The sequence below is a fragment of the Macaca thibetana genome, chromosome 1 (genome assembly GCF_024542745.1).
Source record: "Macaca thibetana thibetana isolate TM-01 chromosome 1, ASM2454274v1, whole genome shotgun sequence".
Classification (NCBI taxonomy): Eukaryota; Metazoa; Chordata; class Mammalia; order Primates; family Cercopithecidae; genus Macaca; species Macaca thibetana.
Window position 1 is genome coordinate 177,237,443 of NC_065578.1, and position 18,970 is coordinate 177,256,412.

Below are 18,970 nucleotides of genomic sequence, written 5' to 3' on the forward strand. Positions count from 1 at the left end.
CACTGCAAGCTCCACCTCCCAGCATTAGTATGTATTTCTTAAGATCAACAGAGACTGAGAGTCCTGTCAAAGTAAAAACATCATAGTAAGGACATAGGAAAGTTTCCCAGGACAGACAGACCACAAACCTTTTACCAGGTTGTCTATGACAATAACAAGAAACAGGTATTGGATGCTTCCATAGAAGCAAGTGCTGTGTTAACTGTTTTAGAGATCTCATTTCATCCTTACAAAAACCCTGAAGCAAATACTATTATCACTTTACAAGTGATCAAACTGAAGTTAGCAAAGTTAAGTAACTAGTCTGAGGTCATAAATATAGTGAGTATTATAGACAATAAATGTGGTTAATAGCAATGTACATTCTTCGTCAAGCTCCTATCAGTTATAAACCAAGATTGGGAAGAAACAAGTGGAACTTAGGTTTTTTAGACTTAATTCCAGCACTAGGAAAGAATCTTTTCTGAATATGCCTTCAGTAGTGGTAAATTTTGAGCACATTTAGGTGAAGGGAGCTTACTGCCACGTAAAGTAGCTCATCTTGACTTTAAGCAAGCTAATTATCTGTTAAGTTGTTTATATTCAGATACAAATCTGTCCCTAGAATCTTCCATATACTGACATTACTTTTAACCTCTGGAACTAGAAAAAAACAACATAATCCTTTCTACACCATGGCTCATCAAATATTTAAATTTACTTTGGATTATATACTAAATACACCACAAAATTTATTTCTCCAGGTTAAATACAGATATATTAATCATTATGTGATAATTTCCCATCATATTTTTCTCTGAAAATACTGTCATTAAGCCTTTCTTCTTGTCTTTCTAATAAGTTCTGCTAAGTTTATAGTGCAAATTATCTCCTGCTTTTCTTATTGGAGAAAATATAGTTTATTGATGTGGCAAAATATTGCATTTGTTGTCGGGATAATCACATTGTATTTTAAAGCATACTGAGAAACTAACACAATTCAGACATCTTTTCATATTAAGAGTGCTGAAGCTATACTTCATCATAATCTCATCACTGGTTTGACTGTAAGTACAAAGAGATCATAAACTAGCATAATTAGTAATTATATAGAGGGTCATCATGAGCCTTACTTAACCTTCATCTTGTTAGGTTTAACCCAAAAGCTCCAGCATGAGGTGTGTTTGAATTTGGAAGCCTTCAATCACACATTAGGTATTTTTCTAAGTATCTAAGCTTTTTATTAACCAAACACTTGGCAAGATTATCTTAGTCTGTATCCAAGTCATTACTAAAATGGGCCAAGTGCAGATTTATGCGGCTTGCCTTAAAAATCTCTCTCTACGCTTATATTGATCCACAAATGACAAGCTATTTGGATTTTCCCACAAAATTATATGAGGAATATGATCAATATCTCTTGACAATAAAGTCTTAGCTCATAGGAAACTATCCCATTTTAGAAATGTAAACTGAGATTAGTCATGAATACGTTGAAATATTAATATTTGGATATAGAGGTATTTTATATTCTAGGATTCACTGTAGACTTTGGATTCAATTTCAGCACTTCCTGTAATTCTTTTCAAGTTGGTTGATGCTCATTGTAGCATGAATGCTTTGACATCCCATGACTGAAGTAATCAGCAAGTGCCAAGATTTGTTTTTAAAAGGGGTCTAGAGATATTTGGAGATTTCCCATTTTCATATAGCTTCTTACGTCCTTTCAAATATTTTTTTCTTAATATGATTAGTGAGTATTATAGTAAGCAGCTAGGTTAAAAAAAATAAAACAATAAAAACACTGAGAAACTTGAAATTAAGGAGAAATTGTAGCCTCATGAAGCTTACAAGATTATAAGGCTACCAGAATTTCTAATACCTGAGAGAATCCTCACAGAATTGCTAAGGCTGACAGGCCATCCATCTTTAAGCCAGGTTATGGAAGGCAGGGGAATTCCAGAAGCTTCACAAGTCAAGGATACTGAGTTCTTTTCTACCACACTGATATTTTCAGGTGACCTGTGGTTTCCTATGATGCTTGGAGGAGCTGTAAGACAAAATAAAACAAATGGGGAATGGAAATATTAGTTGCCTGCTATACATTTGATATACCTGATGTTGTATATCAAACATCAAATCCTAAACAGTGTATGGTTAATAAGACTTCCATTTTCTGATTAACAGTAAGCAAAATAAGCAATCACAACAACCAGTTCTGTGTGTGTGTGTGTGTGTGTGTGTGTGTGTGTGTGTGTGTGTGAGAGAGAGAGAGAGAGAGAGAGAGAGAGAGAGAGAGAGATATTCCTGGAAGTAAAAATGTCACTTCTTCCTCAATCTTAGCAGTAAATTATTTTCATATTGTTATTCCAATAGTGGTGAGTGATTTTGTATGAGTCACTCACCCCCCCCTTTTTTTTAAATTGCAATTTAAACTTCCATTTTAGACTAAGGGGATACATGTGCAGGTTTGTTACATGGGTATATTCTGTGATGCTGAGGCTTGGGGTATGATTGATCCTGTCACCTAGGTGGTAAGCATAGAACCCAAGAGTTAGTTTTTGAACCCCTGCCTCCTTTCCTCCTTCCCCTTCAATAGTCCCCTGTGTCTACTGTTGCCATGTTTATGTCTTTGGGTACTCAATATTTAGTTCCCACTTATAAGTGAGAATATGGGGCATCTGATTTTCCGTTCCTCCATGAATTCACTGATGATTACAGCCTCCAGCTATATTCATGTTGCTGCAAAGGACATGAGTTTTGGCTGTGTAGTATTCCATGGTGCATATGTACCATATTTTCTTTATCCAATCCACCATTTATTAATCAGCACCTAGGCTGATTGTATGTCTTTGCTACTGTGAATATGAATCACTCATCTTTTCTTGCAAATTTGTGATACGGATTTATAACCTACATATAGAGATTTCCTAAAAAAATCAATCATCTAATCCTAAAAATTAAGAGTAATCCAACAAAAAAGTACTTAAGATTAATTCATCTTCCCTTTTGTGTTGTGATTCCTATAGCTTTGGCACACACATTGGCTGCAAACTACAGGATATTAACACTGAACTTCTTGTGTGTGTTAACTGAGGGCAAGTTACAAGATCTGTGTCCATTAAATTTACCATTGTTTCTATAGCTATAAAAATTATAGTTCAAAATGTACACATCTAAGTCATTGTCCCTATGTATGTGTATGTTTGGTCTATTCTTTTTATTATTATTATACTTTAAGTTCTAGGGTACATGTGAACAACATGCAGGTTTGTTACATAGGTATATATGTGCCATGTCGGTGTGCTGCACCCATCAACTCGTCAGCACCCATCAACTCGTCATTTACATCAGGTATAACTCCCAATGCCATCCCTCCCCCCCACCAATAGGCCCTGGTGTGTGAGTTTCCCCTTCCTGTGCCCAAGAGATCTCACTGTTCAATTCCCACCTATGAGTGAGAACATGCGGTGTTTGGCTTTCTGTTCTTGTGATAGTTCGCTCAGAATGATGGTTTCCAGCTGCATCCATGTCCCTACAAAGGACATGAACTCATCCTTTTTCATGGCTGCATAGTATTCCATGGTGTATATGTGCCACATTTTCTTAATCCAGTCTGTCACTGATGGAAATCTGGGTTGATTCTAAGTCTTTGCTATTGTGAATAGTGCTGCAATAAACATACGTGTGCATGTGTCTTTATAGTAGCATGATTTATAATCCTTTGGGTATATACCCAGTAATGGGATGGCTGGGTCATATGGTATTTCTAGTTCTAGATCCTTGAGGAATCGCCATACTGTTTTCCACAATGGTTGAACTAGTTTACAATCCCACCATAGATTCAATGTCATCCCAATCAAGCTACCAACAACTTTCTTCACAGAATTGGAAAAAACTGCTTTAAAGTTCATATGGAACCAAAAAAGAACCCGCATTGCCAAGACAATCCTAAGTCAAAAGAACAAAGCTGGAGGCATCACGCTACCTGACTTCAAACTATACTACAAGGCTACAGTAACCAAAACAGTGTGGTACTGGTACCAAAACAGAGATGTAGACCAATGGAACAGAACAGAGCCCTCAGAAATAATACCACACATCTACAGCCATCTGATCTTTGACAAACCTGACAAAAACAAGAAATGAAGACAGAATTCCCTATTTAATAAATGGTGCTGGGAAAATTGGCTAGCCATAAGTAGAAAGCTGAAACTGCATCCTCTCCTTACTCCTTATATGAAAATTAATTCAAGATGGATTAGAGACTTAAATGTTAGACCTAATACCATAAAAACCCTAGAAGAAAACCTAAGTAATACCATTCAGGACATAGGCATGGGCAAGGACTTCATGTCTAAAACACCAAAAGCAATGGCAACAAAAGCCAAAATTGACAAATGGGATCCCATTAAACTAAAGAGCTTCTGCACAGCAAAAGAAACTACCATCAGAGTGAACAGGCAACCTACAGAATGGGAGAAAATTTTTGCAATCTACACATCTGACAAAGGTCTAACATCCAGAACCTACAAAGAACTCAAACAAATTTACAAGAAAAAAACAAACAACCCCATCAAAAAGTGGGCAAAGCATTTGAACAGACATTTCTCAAAAGAAGACATTCATACAGCCAACAGACACATGAAAAAATGCTCGTCATCCCTGGCCATCAGAGAAATGCAAATCAAAACCACAATAAGATACCATCTCACACCAGTTAGAATGGCAATCATTAAAAAGTCAGGAAACAACAGGTGCTGGAGAGGATGTGGAGAAATAGGAACACTTTTACAATGTTTGCTCTATTCTTATTGACATTTATGACTCATTAGAGTTGGAATATTAAAGCTGACTTCAGTATAACTCATGTCTAACTGATGATGAGTCAGTAAATTCTAAGGCACTTACCTTTATACAAATCCAGTTAAGTCAGCTAATTTGGAAAACATAAAATAGAGATTTTACTTGGGACAGCATCAGACCAAAAGCATTTGAAGACAACAATTTTCTACTTTACTGTGTGCTTTCCTTAAAGAATATCTAATATGTGCTTATTTCAGCAAGGTAAATAATGTGAGGTCAGGTATAGAAGGAGAAATGAGACTGACCTGGGGAAAAGGTATATATGTTTAAAATGATGGATTATAAATAAATGACTTTCATAACTTGGGGCCTATATCTCCCATCCAGGATGTTAGATTATATTAGCCAGTAAATGAACATATTGAGCTTCTTTCTACTTACCATGGACACTTAAGTCATATTTTTTGTCAGTCATTCCTGCTACATTCACAGCAACACACACATAACGGCCTGTGTCAGATACATGAATGTTCTTCAGCTGAAGGATGTGACCTTCATCCAGTATTTCCACTCCCTTTGCCTTGATCAAGGGGCGGCCATCTTTCATCCAACTCACTGTTGGTGGAGGAATACCCTGCACCTCACACTCCAAGGAGATACTCTTCCCTCGGGTCACAATAATTTCAGTAGGGTGGCTGCCACTGTTGGTTATGGTCGGTCTAACTGAGGGTTGGAGGAAGAGAAAAAGAAACAAAATAGGAAATGTTTGTTTCAAGTCTTACATAGGAATTTTCATCAGCCAAACTTAAATATATATTTATGTTAAAATATAAACAACTGAAGAAAAGACCCAGGACTAACAGACATGATGTTATGCTGAGAGGTGGAATTCTTCTCCAATGTTTTAAGTGGGTTCATACCTAAAATGAAGCTATTGACACAGTTCACTAACTTCCCACTTTTGAGAAGCTATACAAATATTTGAACTTATCACTTGTAGCCCTGCTTTACGTAAGTCTTCCTAGTAGTCATTTAAAACAGATACAGTAGCCTAGCTTACAACCCAATGTCTGTTATTAACTCCTTTCTTCCTTCTCCCTTTTACAGTATGAGTTGGAAAAGCTGAGATGGTTTCTCAGTCTTGTTGGGAAACTGGGGTAACCACATGAATGAATTTAGGCCTGTAAAACCTAAACAGAGGTCTGCTGCGGATTTTGGGGAAAATTTTGCTCTCCTAACAAAAGGGAAAGATACCAGCCCTTTCCCTTCCTCCTGCCTTCTACGTGGAATTGATACCACAATAACAGCTACCATCTTGAGACCATGAAGGAGGGATCAGTAGAATGCCAGAGCTCCTATGCTGACACAATTAAGCCGCTGACCAACTCCAGTGATTAATGCTAACCTCTGCCTTCTTATTATGTGAGAACATAAACCTTTACTTGGTTAAGCCACTTATAGCCATTTATTCTGTTGTTTGAAGCTGAATTCACGTGTCATTGATGCTAGGAACAAAAATTAGATCAATTCTAATACATATATGTGTGGAAAGAAAAGTAGGCCCGTGTCAGTAATCCGATGTTCTAGTGTCAGTCCTACCACACACAAGCCACATGACCTTGTTCAACCAACAAAACCTCTCGGAGCTTAAATTTCCACGTACACAAAATGGAGGCGACAGTTTTGTCTTATATAACAGCTCATGTGAATATTAAATGAGTATACAACTATCTTAAGCACTCTAAGATCTTATACAAGTAAAATAATCTTTAAAATAAAATGTTTTCACATATTGTAAATATCCCCTATGGTAAAATGCTCTCCCTTCCCCCTCCATGTGTCCACTATCTGCCCCCAACAAATTACAGCCACACTGATGTGTCTGTCATTGGTGACCTAATGCAGAGTGGACAGCTGTAATGCCGAATAACAGCCAGAAGGAAGTAATTGCTCTCCAGTTATGTCAGCACAATTTAAATGTGTGTGTCATATGATAGTTACAACCGTACCATTTTGAATGAATATTAAAGATATTTTATAAAGTAAATGAGAAGGATGAAAAGATTTAAAAGAAAATTGTGCCAAAGCCTGGCTAATCAACAACTTACTGTAAACTTGCAGACTGTATTCTTTCTTTGCAGTTCCAGCAACATTCGATGCCACACATGAATAGAGTGCCGCATCAGACTTTTCAGCAATTGAAATTTGTAATTGCCTGCCCCCAGATAAAATTCTAACTCGCCCCATGGAGTCAGTCAGCACTGGAGAGCCTGCAAAGAAGTCCAAATGGCAGAATATGAGGCAGAAATGTAAAGCATTTTGTATACATTACTAAATATGATACTTGTTTACTTAGTTCAAGTATATAAAAGGCAAATGACACTGTAAAATAATCCTGCCCTAGTATGTAAAATGAAGGAGCACTAATATTTAAATGAACTAAAAATTTAAATGATCTTTCTGCTACTTAGTGGGCTTAAGGAACTGTTGATAAATAAATTGAAAATCTGGTCAAACACAGAATTCATTCTTAATGTACATTGAAAACTGTCACAGAGAAAAAATGTTACTTTTTAATAATATCAACTTTTATTTTATATTCAGGAGGTACAGGTGCAGGTTTATTACATGGATGTATTGTGTGATGCTGAGGTTTGGGGTATGACTGAACCAATCACCCAGGAAGTTTAAAACTTATTTTAAAGAAGAAAATGTAGTTCCTGAATGGTGCATTCTCAATGTTTATAGCTGCCCTATAATGCATTTGATTCAAAAATAATCAATTAAGGCAGAATTTTTTTTTTCTAGGGAGGAGTTAACAGTCTTAAAAAAATTTCAGCTGGGTAGTGTAGAAGGATCACATGTTGCACATTTAATATAAAGCAATTTTGCTGTCTAGCATTTAGTATGCAAATTCCAGGAAAATTTGTTTATAATCTAACACATTTGTCAAACAAAGTCAATATCCATCTTCTATTTTCATTTAATTTTATAAATTTCAAGGATGAAAACTGACCTTTCTTCTTCCAAATGAGATTTGGGGGTGGAATACCACTTGATTCACACAACAGACTAATGAGATTCCCTTCAATGACTGTAAGTTGAGTAAGTTCATCAGAACCACCAATATTTGGGGGGACTGGAAAAAAATAAAAATATTATTTTTCCACTCATTTCATATAGAATTTTCCTAACAGTTTACATGTAAGATAAAAGGCTTCTACTCAAATGACATAATGAAGAAATTGGCATATGAGGTTGACATCAACATCAAATTAAAAGTCACCTGTAAGATGTAGCATAAATAGCTAATAGCAGACTTCCCACGTACACAGATAGAAATTTATCAAAATATTCAGAATGGCATAAAGAGAAGCTACTTTATCATAACTTACAAAATATGTTAGCTCATATATTTAGCTATTATAAAATGTATATTTGATGCAAGATATTTAGATACCTTGCATCAAAAAGCTAAAGTACCTACCAAGTTTAAACTTAGCCCAGTCACTGTTGCCTGGCTAGCTTTGATATCTCAAATAGTGAACAGAACAGGAAACATAAGGCATATAACATATTCTAAAGAACAGAGGCAAGGGGTTTTGTCTAAAGAAAGAACATATTACCGCTTTCAGATTGCACAGTCTGCTTCTCTACTGGCCTACAGCTTCACCCTGGAACCTTCAAAGTGAATACTGACTACCCAAGATTTTCCCAAAGGTGCTGGAATCTGCAGTTGCTGGCTGAACTCTCCTTGAGGACACTTCTTTGGCTGCAGGACTGTCAGCTGGTAGATGGCTTGTTCTTCCAAACTCCTGAGAGTTGAGGAGTGGGAGAATCCTCTTGCACCCCTAGTGCGGCTTCCGGTCATTGTTCAACCATCCCATGTAAAAGCCTCTATTCCTTTGAGGCTCATATAACCAATTTATTTCTCTCTCTCTCTCTCTTTTTTTAAATCCCGTCTGTAAACCTGTCATTCTTCCTTTATTCACTGAACAGTCTGTGTTCTTATACTTTTCATACTAAGTCCTACCATCACTCTGTATGAACCCAACATCCACATGTATAACCAGTCTAAATACCCTGTCTACTCAGTTATTGATATACCCATCCCATTTTCCATCAGAAGCCATACCATGGCTCTTCCCATCATCTAGAACATTCCTCCTGTAAGTTTATAAATTTAGGCCTCTTTCTGACAACTTCTCTGTTCTTTTTGCTCTCAATTATTCCCAATTCTCAAGTCAATTCCCATTGACTTAATTGAATCTCAAGTGTTTTCACTTCTCAGAAGTCCCCCTATCCAGCTGCCTATTCTTCTGTTTACCGACTTCTCTACTCAGCGTAGATTTCATAATTAATTATTTCAACTGTTCCTTTGTCAATATGCTCAACTGCCTTGTACCTTTGCCCTTCTTATTTGTCAATACCCTTACTCTGGATGAATCCTACAGTTTACTCTGTCACTGATACCACAAACTGAAAGTTCCAAAAGAAAATGACACAATTGCATAGATTGTCACTACTATAAATTTATGATCTCCATTCTAAACTCTACCCTTCTCTACCCCCAGGGCTTCTCATTAATACAAATACTTGAAAATCTATATCTGTAATGGAGACCCTCTCTGAGGTCTAGACTTTTATATCCAACTAACTACTTAACATCTCAAGTTGGATGCCTTAGAAGCATTGTCAAATTTGACTTGTCCAAAACTGAACTGAGCCCTCTTTGTTCCTTCTCTGAGAAAAGGACACTATTATCCTCACGGCCCAGTCGGCTAAGCCACACAGACATCCATCCTTTACTCTTCTTGTTTCCAAACTTCATCTAATCAACTGAACCATGTTGATTCAATTTATTAAATATGTCTGCTTTCTTCTAAAATACAGACCTGAGCATCCGGTCCTTTTTAAAATCTCTTTAGTTTATTCTATCACCTTTAGAATCAAATCTATATGTTTTAAATTGATTTAAGAGGCCTTCTTCAATATGCCTATTTTTACCTTTTTACCTAATATCTCCTCTCTCTCCTCGCATCACACTAGGCTCCATAGTGAAGAATATTAAGCTCATTGAATACAGACAGTATTCTCCAGAGCTTTGCATTGCTTTTACCCTCTTCACAGAGTTAATGCCTGAGCATCCTTAAGGGCTCAGTTAAACATTTCTCATATGCTTTTCTACGTAACCACCTATGATAGCTCTTAGGAGGTTTAATTTTAATTTTGACTAATTAAAGAAATTTCTCCACCAGCCAACTATAAGTTCTGTGAGAGCAACATCATTGTCTTTCTCACTAATTGCTCTATGTCCACACATGGCATAGCGCCTAGAAGATGGAAGCATATAAGTATTTTTTTTTTAGTTAATCTATCTTTGATGTCTCAACTTTCTCCCTTATTCATTCTTATACCTACTGCATCCTGCTTTCCACTATTACATTGCTTTTCTTTAAGAGGTACTGGTCTGCATATTTGTAAACTATATTTTTTAGTTTAATTTGAATTCTCTGCAATATGTAATATTACTCATTCACTCATCCATTCATCCATATCAAACTTACTTGTGTTCTTCTGAGAACAACATTGTCAATAGTTTCCATGATACATTTTTTTACTGGGTTCTCCTCCGACCTCTCAGGCTCTTCCTTCTCAGTTTCTTATCTAGAGTTTCTTTTACTAGCTCTCTTCTTATATGGTACACCTGAGAGCCATCCTATCTAGTACTCTTCTGTATACATTCTTTTTACCTTCTCCAAGTGATTTCATCTGCTACCTATATAGTTATGTCTGCAACCTTATGTTTTTCACTCTTATCTCCCCTAAATGATAGACTTGTATTTCTGGCTGCAGGGCGGACAGCTTCACATAGTCCACAGGTACCTCAAATATCACATATGAAAAAGGAATTCTTCACCTCAGTTTCTAATTGATCATCACTCCTAATTTTTCTTTTTTCTTTTTTGTCATCTTTACTTGATAACACTTAGTCTAGTGTCTTGTCCATATTTGGAACTAGATAAAAATATTAAATTATTAAATAAATGAACTAGATATAAATAATAAATATTTTTCCCATTTGAAAGAAATGAGGATGGAAGGGAAGGGAAAATGGAGAGGGAAAATGGGTAAAAAGAGGCAGGAACAGAAGTTAACGACATATAAGTGGTATATAATGAAATAAATTTACCATATAGTAACTTTTACTATTTAATAGTAAATTTTACAGGGTGTATAATAGCGTTTCTCATAACCTGCCTGGAGGGTTTTTTAACAATGATAGTCATTTATTAATAAGTCATTTTCTACATCAGTGCATGCTTTCAAAATTTTAAAGAGTATTTCTTCTCCATTGGAATAAAGTTATTTCATCCAGTTTTACTTTTATTTAAAAAATGTTTGTGAATAAACTATAAATCAAAGGTAAATTCAGCTTATAATTTCAATAATTAAAAAGTTTAAACAAATACAATCAAAATGAAGAGGGCTTATTAAGTTATGAGTTTTTTAAAGTATGTAAAATACAGGTGAATGTACTAGAAATGGGAATGGTTTTTAGCTGACAGCCACAGCTGAAGCAAAAGTTGTGACTGTAAGAATTATCTTAATTAGTAACAAATGGTAAAATTTCAGCTGAGAATAGCTTTTCTCCCTGGTTATTATAGTAATCTAATCTCCCACCACACAAATGAATACATTATAAATGAGTTTTTTAAAGTATGTGAAATACAGGTGAATATGCTGGAAATGGGAATGCTTTTTAGCTGATAGCCACAGCTGAGGCTCAAGTTGTGACTATAAGAATTACCTTAATTAGTAACAAACGGTAAAATTTCAACTGAGAATAGCTTTTCTCCCTGATTATCATAGTAATCCTATCTCCCACCACACAAGCACCTGTGTTCTTTCTCTCACATACACACACAGTTCACATATATAATTTGGCTTTTTGGCTTATTTTCTTTCCATTGACGAACCCACCACTAGTTACTAGAGAAGGCCCAATCATTACGAGACGCTGGCTGTGGAAGACAAAGGGCATGTTACTCAGGCAGATGAGGAGAATCCTTCAACATCAAAGTTACAAGAAAGTTCATCTAGAGTTGCTCTCGAAGTAGTCATACGAACTGATACCCAGGACAGTTCAGAACCATGTAAATGTACTAATTGTTGTTCATCTACCTATTATAATCAGTTTTAGTTACATGGATGAATGTCATTTTAAGTGACACAAAAACCACAGCCTGCATCATTTGCTTTCAAGAGCTGATTACACTTACCCCAAATATTGACATTGTAATTTTTTTCAGTTTTTCCAGCAACATTTGTTGCTTCACAAGTGTAACGACCAGTGTCCTGAACCTGAGCATCTTCAATCTGAAAACAAAATCATCCTTTGAAATCACACTTTCTATTTCACTTGAGGTTTTTTAAATTAATACTACTTGTGATCTATTATTTTTATTCTGAAGATTTACAAAGATATCAAAAATAGAGGAAATAGCAATATAAATGGCTATATGCCCATCACCCAGTTTCAACACAACAAGGTTCAACCATTTTCATCTATGCCATACCTTATTTTAATCTGGTTTATATTAGGGGTTGAGGGTCTAGAACAGCTTTTTAAATATAATTCAGAAAAAAATAATGAAAAGGTACAATTTCTGTTGAAGTAATTTAAGACTTTAAAATATGAAATCCTTATACATCCAGGAAACTGTCCAGTAAAATAACAGCCTTATTCTTGAGACCAGTAATATATCTTTCTCCCATGCTGGGTCTGTAAGCTTCTTTAAGCTAAGTATTATATTACATTAGCCTCATTCTCCTAGTACCCAGTTTGTTGCTTGGTAGATGAATTAGTATCAGTAAATATTTTTCATGTATTTATGTACAACATGCATCAATGCTCATTCATCCATTGACCATTTGCAGTTATTACAGCACTTGTACTAGGTACTGTAGGTAGAAGACATAAACAGATATAATGTCACATATGGTTTCTGATTTAAGTTTGCAATCTAATTGAGAATATAAAGGATGTGAACATAAAAAAGAATTTAATAATAAATAATATATAATAATACAAGATAATACAAAAGATACAACAAGCAGTATGTGACTTATTGCCAACTAAGTTTGCAATCAATAATTTCTAAAACATTCAATGATCACTGACGTTAGAGTGATCATTTGAAGTATTTCGCTTAGAGGGGTGCACAGAAGGCAGTCAATAAACATTTATTAATCAATTGGTGTGAACAATAGAGATGGAATTAGCTAAAAGAACACATGGAGAACCTAAGAATATTAGACTTGAAAGAGGAAATAAAATCCAACCTCCTCATTTTACAGATAAGGAAACTCAATCAATTAAGATATCTAAATTGCTCAGAGTCACATAATTCGTGGCAGGCTCACTCAAATCTGGGGTTCCAAGTCCTTAAGGTCAGTATGCACAGGCCTGCATGTCTCATAGAAAGAGTCGGGGAGGGAATAATAGAGAGGAGGGATTAATATTTATTGAGCACCTAGTGTGTACCAGGCAAAACAAAATGGCAATATTCTATTACTTGATTTTGTTAGAGATGTGTGTGAATGGTAGTACGTAGGTAAGATACTTTTAACTGACTAATAAGAATTGCATTCCAAAAAAGTTTTCATTTCTCTGATCTTCTCCCTAAACCCCTCAATGGGACAAACTTCTGTACTCACTGAGATTTGCATTTATGCAATTGTCTACCTCCGTCATTTCGTCAGAGTTAAGGTTTGGGAATTTTACCGCATGCTTTCTAGAATGCTAGGCTCTGCCCCTGCGAATGGACAATGACTTTTCTTCTTCTTCTTCTTCTTTTTTTCTTGTGTAGTTCAATTAGTTCATCCCTCTTTCTTTCATCAGTGATTCTGGTCTTTCCTTTCTCACCCAGCTCCGTTGTTATACAATCATAATACCCAAGATCTCCATCCTCTGCCTCTAACATACTCCTTCACGCTCCCTTTCACTCAACCCCATGCTTCTGTCTTCCTTAGGTAAGCTGCCCAGCTTACTGTCTGCCATCTATTTCTCAAGACTCTTTGTTTATCAGTAATAAACCTTCCTTTAGCAAGAGGCTATGTGGTGGTTAGTAGCACGGGTTCTGAAGCCATACTCCCGGTGTTCTAATCCAATTTCTGTCTTTCAGTAACTGTAGGCAGATTACTTAGCTGGTCTTTTGATTTCTCAGTTGGGTTATTATCAGGATGTTATAAACATTTGGCAGTCTTCTGTCCTCCTGAATCCGAATTCCTTAGGCTGACTTTCAATGTCACACTTTATTTCATTCAAATCAACCTTTTCAACATTTTTTCCAAATATTCACTTTGTTAAATTCTCTGCTTGAGCCAAACTACCCGACTTGCTTCCCTTGCCTTTTATCTCATCTACCTCTAAAACACTAAGTAGTCTTTTAAGACTAATCCTGGCAATGAGAGCCTCATCTTTTGCCACCCCCCAAAATGTATTATCTGTACCATCCACTTCGTAATTGACTCAGACTATAGTATTCGTTGCATTTTTCAACTAAATTGTTAATTTTTTATGTATTTACATGAGGTTGGAAGACATCAAGGACATGAAGTGTGTCATGCTTGTTTGCATTTCTTTTCTTTTTTTTTTTTTTTTTTTTTGAGACAAAGTCTTGCTCTGTCACCCAGGCTAGAGTGCAGTGGTGTGATCTCAGCTCACTGCAACCTGCACCTCCCGGGTTCAGGCAGCTGTCTTGCCTCAGCCTCCCAAGTAGCTGAGATTACAGGTGCATGCCACCATGCCAGGCTAATTTTTGTATTTTTAGTAAAGACAGGGTTTCACCATGTTGACCGGGCTGCTCTTGAACTCCTGACCTTAAGTGATCTGCCCACCTTGGCCTCCCAAAGTGTTGGGATCAGGTGTGAACCACCATGACTTTTTGCATCTTAGTCCAGAGCACCTAAAATGGGCACTTGGTGATTGGCTGGAAGACTGAAGGTGAGGCACACCTTGGATTATTTCTATGATATTTTCCTGGAAGCATTTTTTGAGATCGTTTCTGGATATGGATGACAAATAATTGAATCTCACTAAGCACAAAATTTAAAAATATTACAAACCTCCTCAATAAAAGGGTTCCTAGAATTTTGTAAGAGAAAATTAGTCCAACACTTGTGAAAGACAGGCACGCTAAATAGGGGTAGTACCAAAACCATGAACTTACAATAACATAAGATAAAATAAATGAATCCATATCCTTACCTTTAACACACTTCCATTTTCAGATATACTGAGGCCTGGTTTCTTCAGCAAGGGGTGGCCGTCTTTTAACCAAGTAAGAGTAGGTGGGGGAATAGCATCGCTTTGACATAGTAACTCCACAGCTTGGCTAATGAGGACAGAGACATTCTGTTCTTCTCCCATAATATTTGGTGGAACTACATGAAAGATGGGTTTTCTTTCAGGATAAAACAGGCCAGCACACTATTTATATTCATTAATTATCAGGACATATACTGAATACCTTTATTGGTTCTTTTAAGATGTAGGATCACAATCATTCTAACATACCCTTTTGCATCACTTGGTTCAGAATCAAGTACTAGTAAATCACTGATTAATGTATTCTTGTTGAACAATGCTTCTCACTTTTTATTTAAAAAACGTTTAGAATGGGAAGTTCTCATCAAGTGCCCAAATAAGAAACTTTTAGAACTAGATGTTACTGCGTAAGGTTTTCAAAGTAACAAATCACTCATGAAATATTTTAGAAACAATAAGCTAAGAGTGAATACACCTCCAATATTTATTTGTAATTTTTGCAAAAGAAATAGATGTCATAGTCACAGAGGCAACATTAAAAAATAGTTGGAGGATATCATAGAGCTCATCCAGTCCCATCTCTCAGTGTGCAAAACATAAAATTGGTGTCAGATAATAGCTTGTGCAAAATAATATGGTTAATTGGTGGTAAAGTTAGGAGCCTCCTGACTTGCACTTTAGTGTTCTTTTTGGTTTTCCATGGTGACAGAATAAAGAACAAATCAATTCAATGACCAGCTGCACAACATACTCACAATTGCATAAGAGGAAATAAGTGGAAATTTTAATGAGATTAAAATTAGGATTCCCTGGCTATATAAAGCTCCTTAGATGCTGAAATGTGTTTTCTGAAAAGTTTAAGAAACCTCTTTCCCTTGGGTGTATTAAAGAATACAGTAAACAATCATTTATCTTAGATGGTTTAGGTACAGTCCTGCCAAGAATGAGAGGGTGGGCTCCATAACTTCTCAAAGACTCTTTTAGGCCTGTATATATAATTATTCAGAAACACAAACTAATGATGAAATCAGGCCTGTTATAAAAGGCCACTCCAACAAAGCACAGAGGGGAATTTCCTTGGCCATTTCTCACAAAATCCCATCACTATGCAGGGCTATAGAAAATTTGCCATATTTGTAGCATTTTTTTTTTAACTACAAAAAAAGGTTAAGTTGTACTAAAATGTTTTGGTAGAAACAAGATTTTTGTGGTGAAAATATTATTATCGTTTATCAGCCATTGTTTCAGGCTTGATACTCCATCAGCATGTGGCAAGATAAAGAAGGCAATAGACTTTGACTATAGTAGTAGTATTGTGCCTCTGTAACCATGAGGTTTCTCTGTTACTATGTCTGCTACAGAGGGAAAGGGTATGAACTAAAGAGCACTTTCATGTGCTGTTTTGGGGTGCAGGACTTATGTTAAACTCAAAGAAATTGATGCTGAAGGAAGAAACACACTGCACAATGGCTGAGACTGACCAATGGAGCATTTGTGCAGAGATTCATGATGTTCCTTCTGCTAAATTTAGTAGTACACACAGACATCTGGCTCTTGATAAGTTTAAAGTAATCTGAGAAACAGAAAACACTGACATTGTTGATGTGTGACACATTCAATAAAAGATACATGATTAGTCTGTTTGAGATTAAAACTACTGCAAAGACTTGGAATCAACCCAAATGTCCATCAGTGACAGATTGGATTAAGAAAATGTGGCACATATACACCATGGAATACTATGCAGCCATCAAAAAGGATGAGTTTGCGTCCTTTGTAGGGACATGGATGCAGCTGGAAACCATCATTCTTAGCAAACTATCACAAGAACAGAAAACCAAACACCGCATGTTCTCACTCATAGGTGGGAACTGAACAATAAGATCACTTGGACTCAGGAAGGGGAACATCACACACAGGGGCCTATCATGGGGAGGGGAACATCACACACAGGGGCCTATCATGGGGAGGGGGGAGTGGGGAGGGATTGCATTGGGAGTTATACGTGATGTAAATGATGAGTTGATGGGTGCAGCACACCAACATGGCACAAGTATACATATGTAACAAACCTGCACATTATGTACATGTACCCTACAACTTAAAGTATAATAATAATAAATAAAAAAAAGAGAGATTAAAACTACTATAAAAATAGCAAAGTGAGCACAATTAGTGCCACTTTCTTTCCTTTTTTTTTTTTTTTTTTTTTTGAGAAGGTGTTTCGCTCTTGTTGCCCAGGCTGGAGTACAATGGCACAGTCTCGGCTCACTGCAACCTCTGCCTCCCAGGTTCAAGCAATTCTCTTGCCTCAGCCTCCCAAATAGCTGGGATTGCAGGCATGTGCCACCACAACTGGCTAATTTTTTTTTTTTTTGTATTTTTAGTAGAGACGGGGTTTCACCATGTTGACCAGGCTGGTCTCGAACTCCTGACCTCAGGCGATCCACCTGCCTTGGCCTCCCAAAGTGCTGGGATTATAGGCGTGAGCCACTGAGCCCGGCCTAATTAGTGCCACTTTCTAAAGATGCCATGAAAACAGATTCACAAGTCCTAGCACTCAGGAAGCCCTAAATAGAACAGCTGATTTCACATCTTGCAAATAATTTTAGGTAAAGTTTGGCCTTATTGAATAAAAAAGTACCATAACTGTATAAAAATGTTTGTCTTAGATTATTTGTAGAATCTACAAAACAGCATGAGTTCATTATGACTGCAGAAGTGAAAGTCGGAAACAATTCAAGACTACAGAATGCTAATTCATTTCCAAATATATTTTCCTTCAGTTACTTTCTTTTTTACACTAAATGAGTTGAATCAAGTTCAAAAGGAAACCAGATTTTTTAAATGAGAGGGAAAAATGCAAAAACAATGGAGTATTTGTTTAAGGGATAAAAACTGAAGCAAATCTAATTATAGCCGAGGATATATATTACCAAAACATGTATTTTTTTTTTGTCCTGTCTCTCATTTCCAACTTTTTGTTTAGTCTGAGAAGAGAACAAGGGTTCTACCCTTTAGATCCTCAGCTTCCTTAGATGTTATCCCTATTTTGCTTTGTGGTTATGTTGCTTAGGAAGGGATGTGTTCTGGACCTGTTTCTCATCCTAAGCGTTATGTTTGTTAAATTTAATTACTAAAATCAGACTTGTCATAGGGTTGTCATTGCTGGGAAGCTGAAGAATGTATGATCTCCAGGAAAGTTCTCTAAGCTTAAGTTTAAAGAAAAGGTACTATATGAATCCAAATCTTTTAAAAACTCAATTCTCTTGTTTCAATATCTCAGGGTATGGCAAAACATACTCTGAATTATACCAGGGAGAAAAATTTTAACGAACTACTCATAATTGTAGGAAAAGCTACTTTGCCTACTATCTACTTCTCCTGTTCCATCCCCCACCACCACCACACCCCCCAGTGTAAATCTGAAGGTGATTTATCTCTGGGAATTAACATTCATTAGGCTCTAATTAGACACACATCACCAAGGTTACTACTACAAATATAAAAATAAAATTTATGGAAATAATACTAATAGTGAAATACAGATTGGACACTGATTTTAGATTAAAAACCTGTTTTACTTTTATACTTTTTCAGCAGCTTGCTGCATGTGTATTTCAATGGCTTAACACATATAAACATTCCCAAACACATATATCAGCTAGCCACTTGACTTTTATATCAGAGAAAGATACTGATTTTCAGCCTAAGAAAGTAGTATAGAAGTATCTTAGCAAATGATAAGGAATAGTGATGCATGTTTCTGTAATTCCTGGAAAATATCAACTCTTTATCATCTCCCAGGTTCATTCTTGACACTAGCCAGTGTAGAAATGTAAGGAGACCATC

General features: G+C 36.2%; 1 protein-coding gene across 8 annotated transcripts in view; it reads right to left on the minus strand.

The window, feature by feature from the left end:
- The window catches only part of HMCN1 (hemicentin 1), a 508,510-nt gene that overhangs the window by 127,848 nt on the left and 361,692 nt on the right, over positions 1-18,970 (minus strand). For all 8 annotated transcript variants that reach the window (XM_050765519.1, XM_050765493.1, XM_050765511.1 and 5 more), the window contains 6 exons: positions 15,059-15,234; positions 12,069-12,165; positions 7,802-7,924; positions 6,894-7,055; positions 5,227-5,508; positions 1,862-2,029 (listed from right to left, as the gene is read on the minus strand). In XM_050765519.1, coding sequence (XP_050621476.1) covers positions 1,862-2,029; positions 5,227-5,508; positions 6,894-7,055; positions 7,802-7,924; positions 12,069-12,165; positions 15,059-15,234 — 1,008 coding nt within the window. The remainder of the gene's footprint in view (positions 1-1,861; positions 2,030-5,226; positions 5,509-6,893; positions 7,056-7,801; positions 7,925-12,068; positions 12,166-15,058; positions 15,235-18,970) is intronic.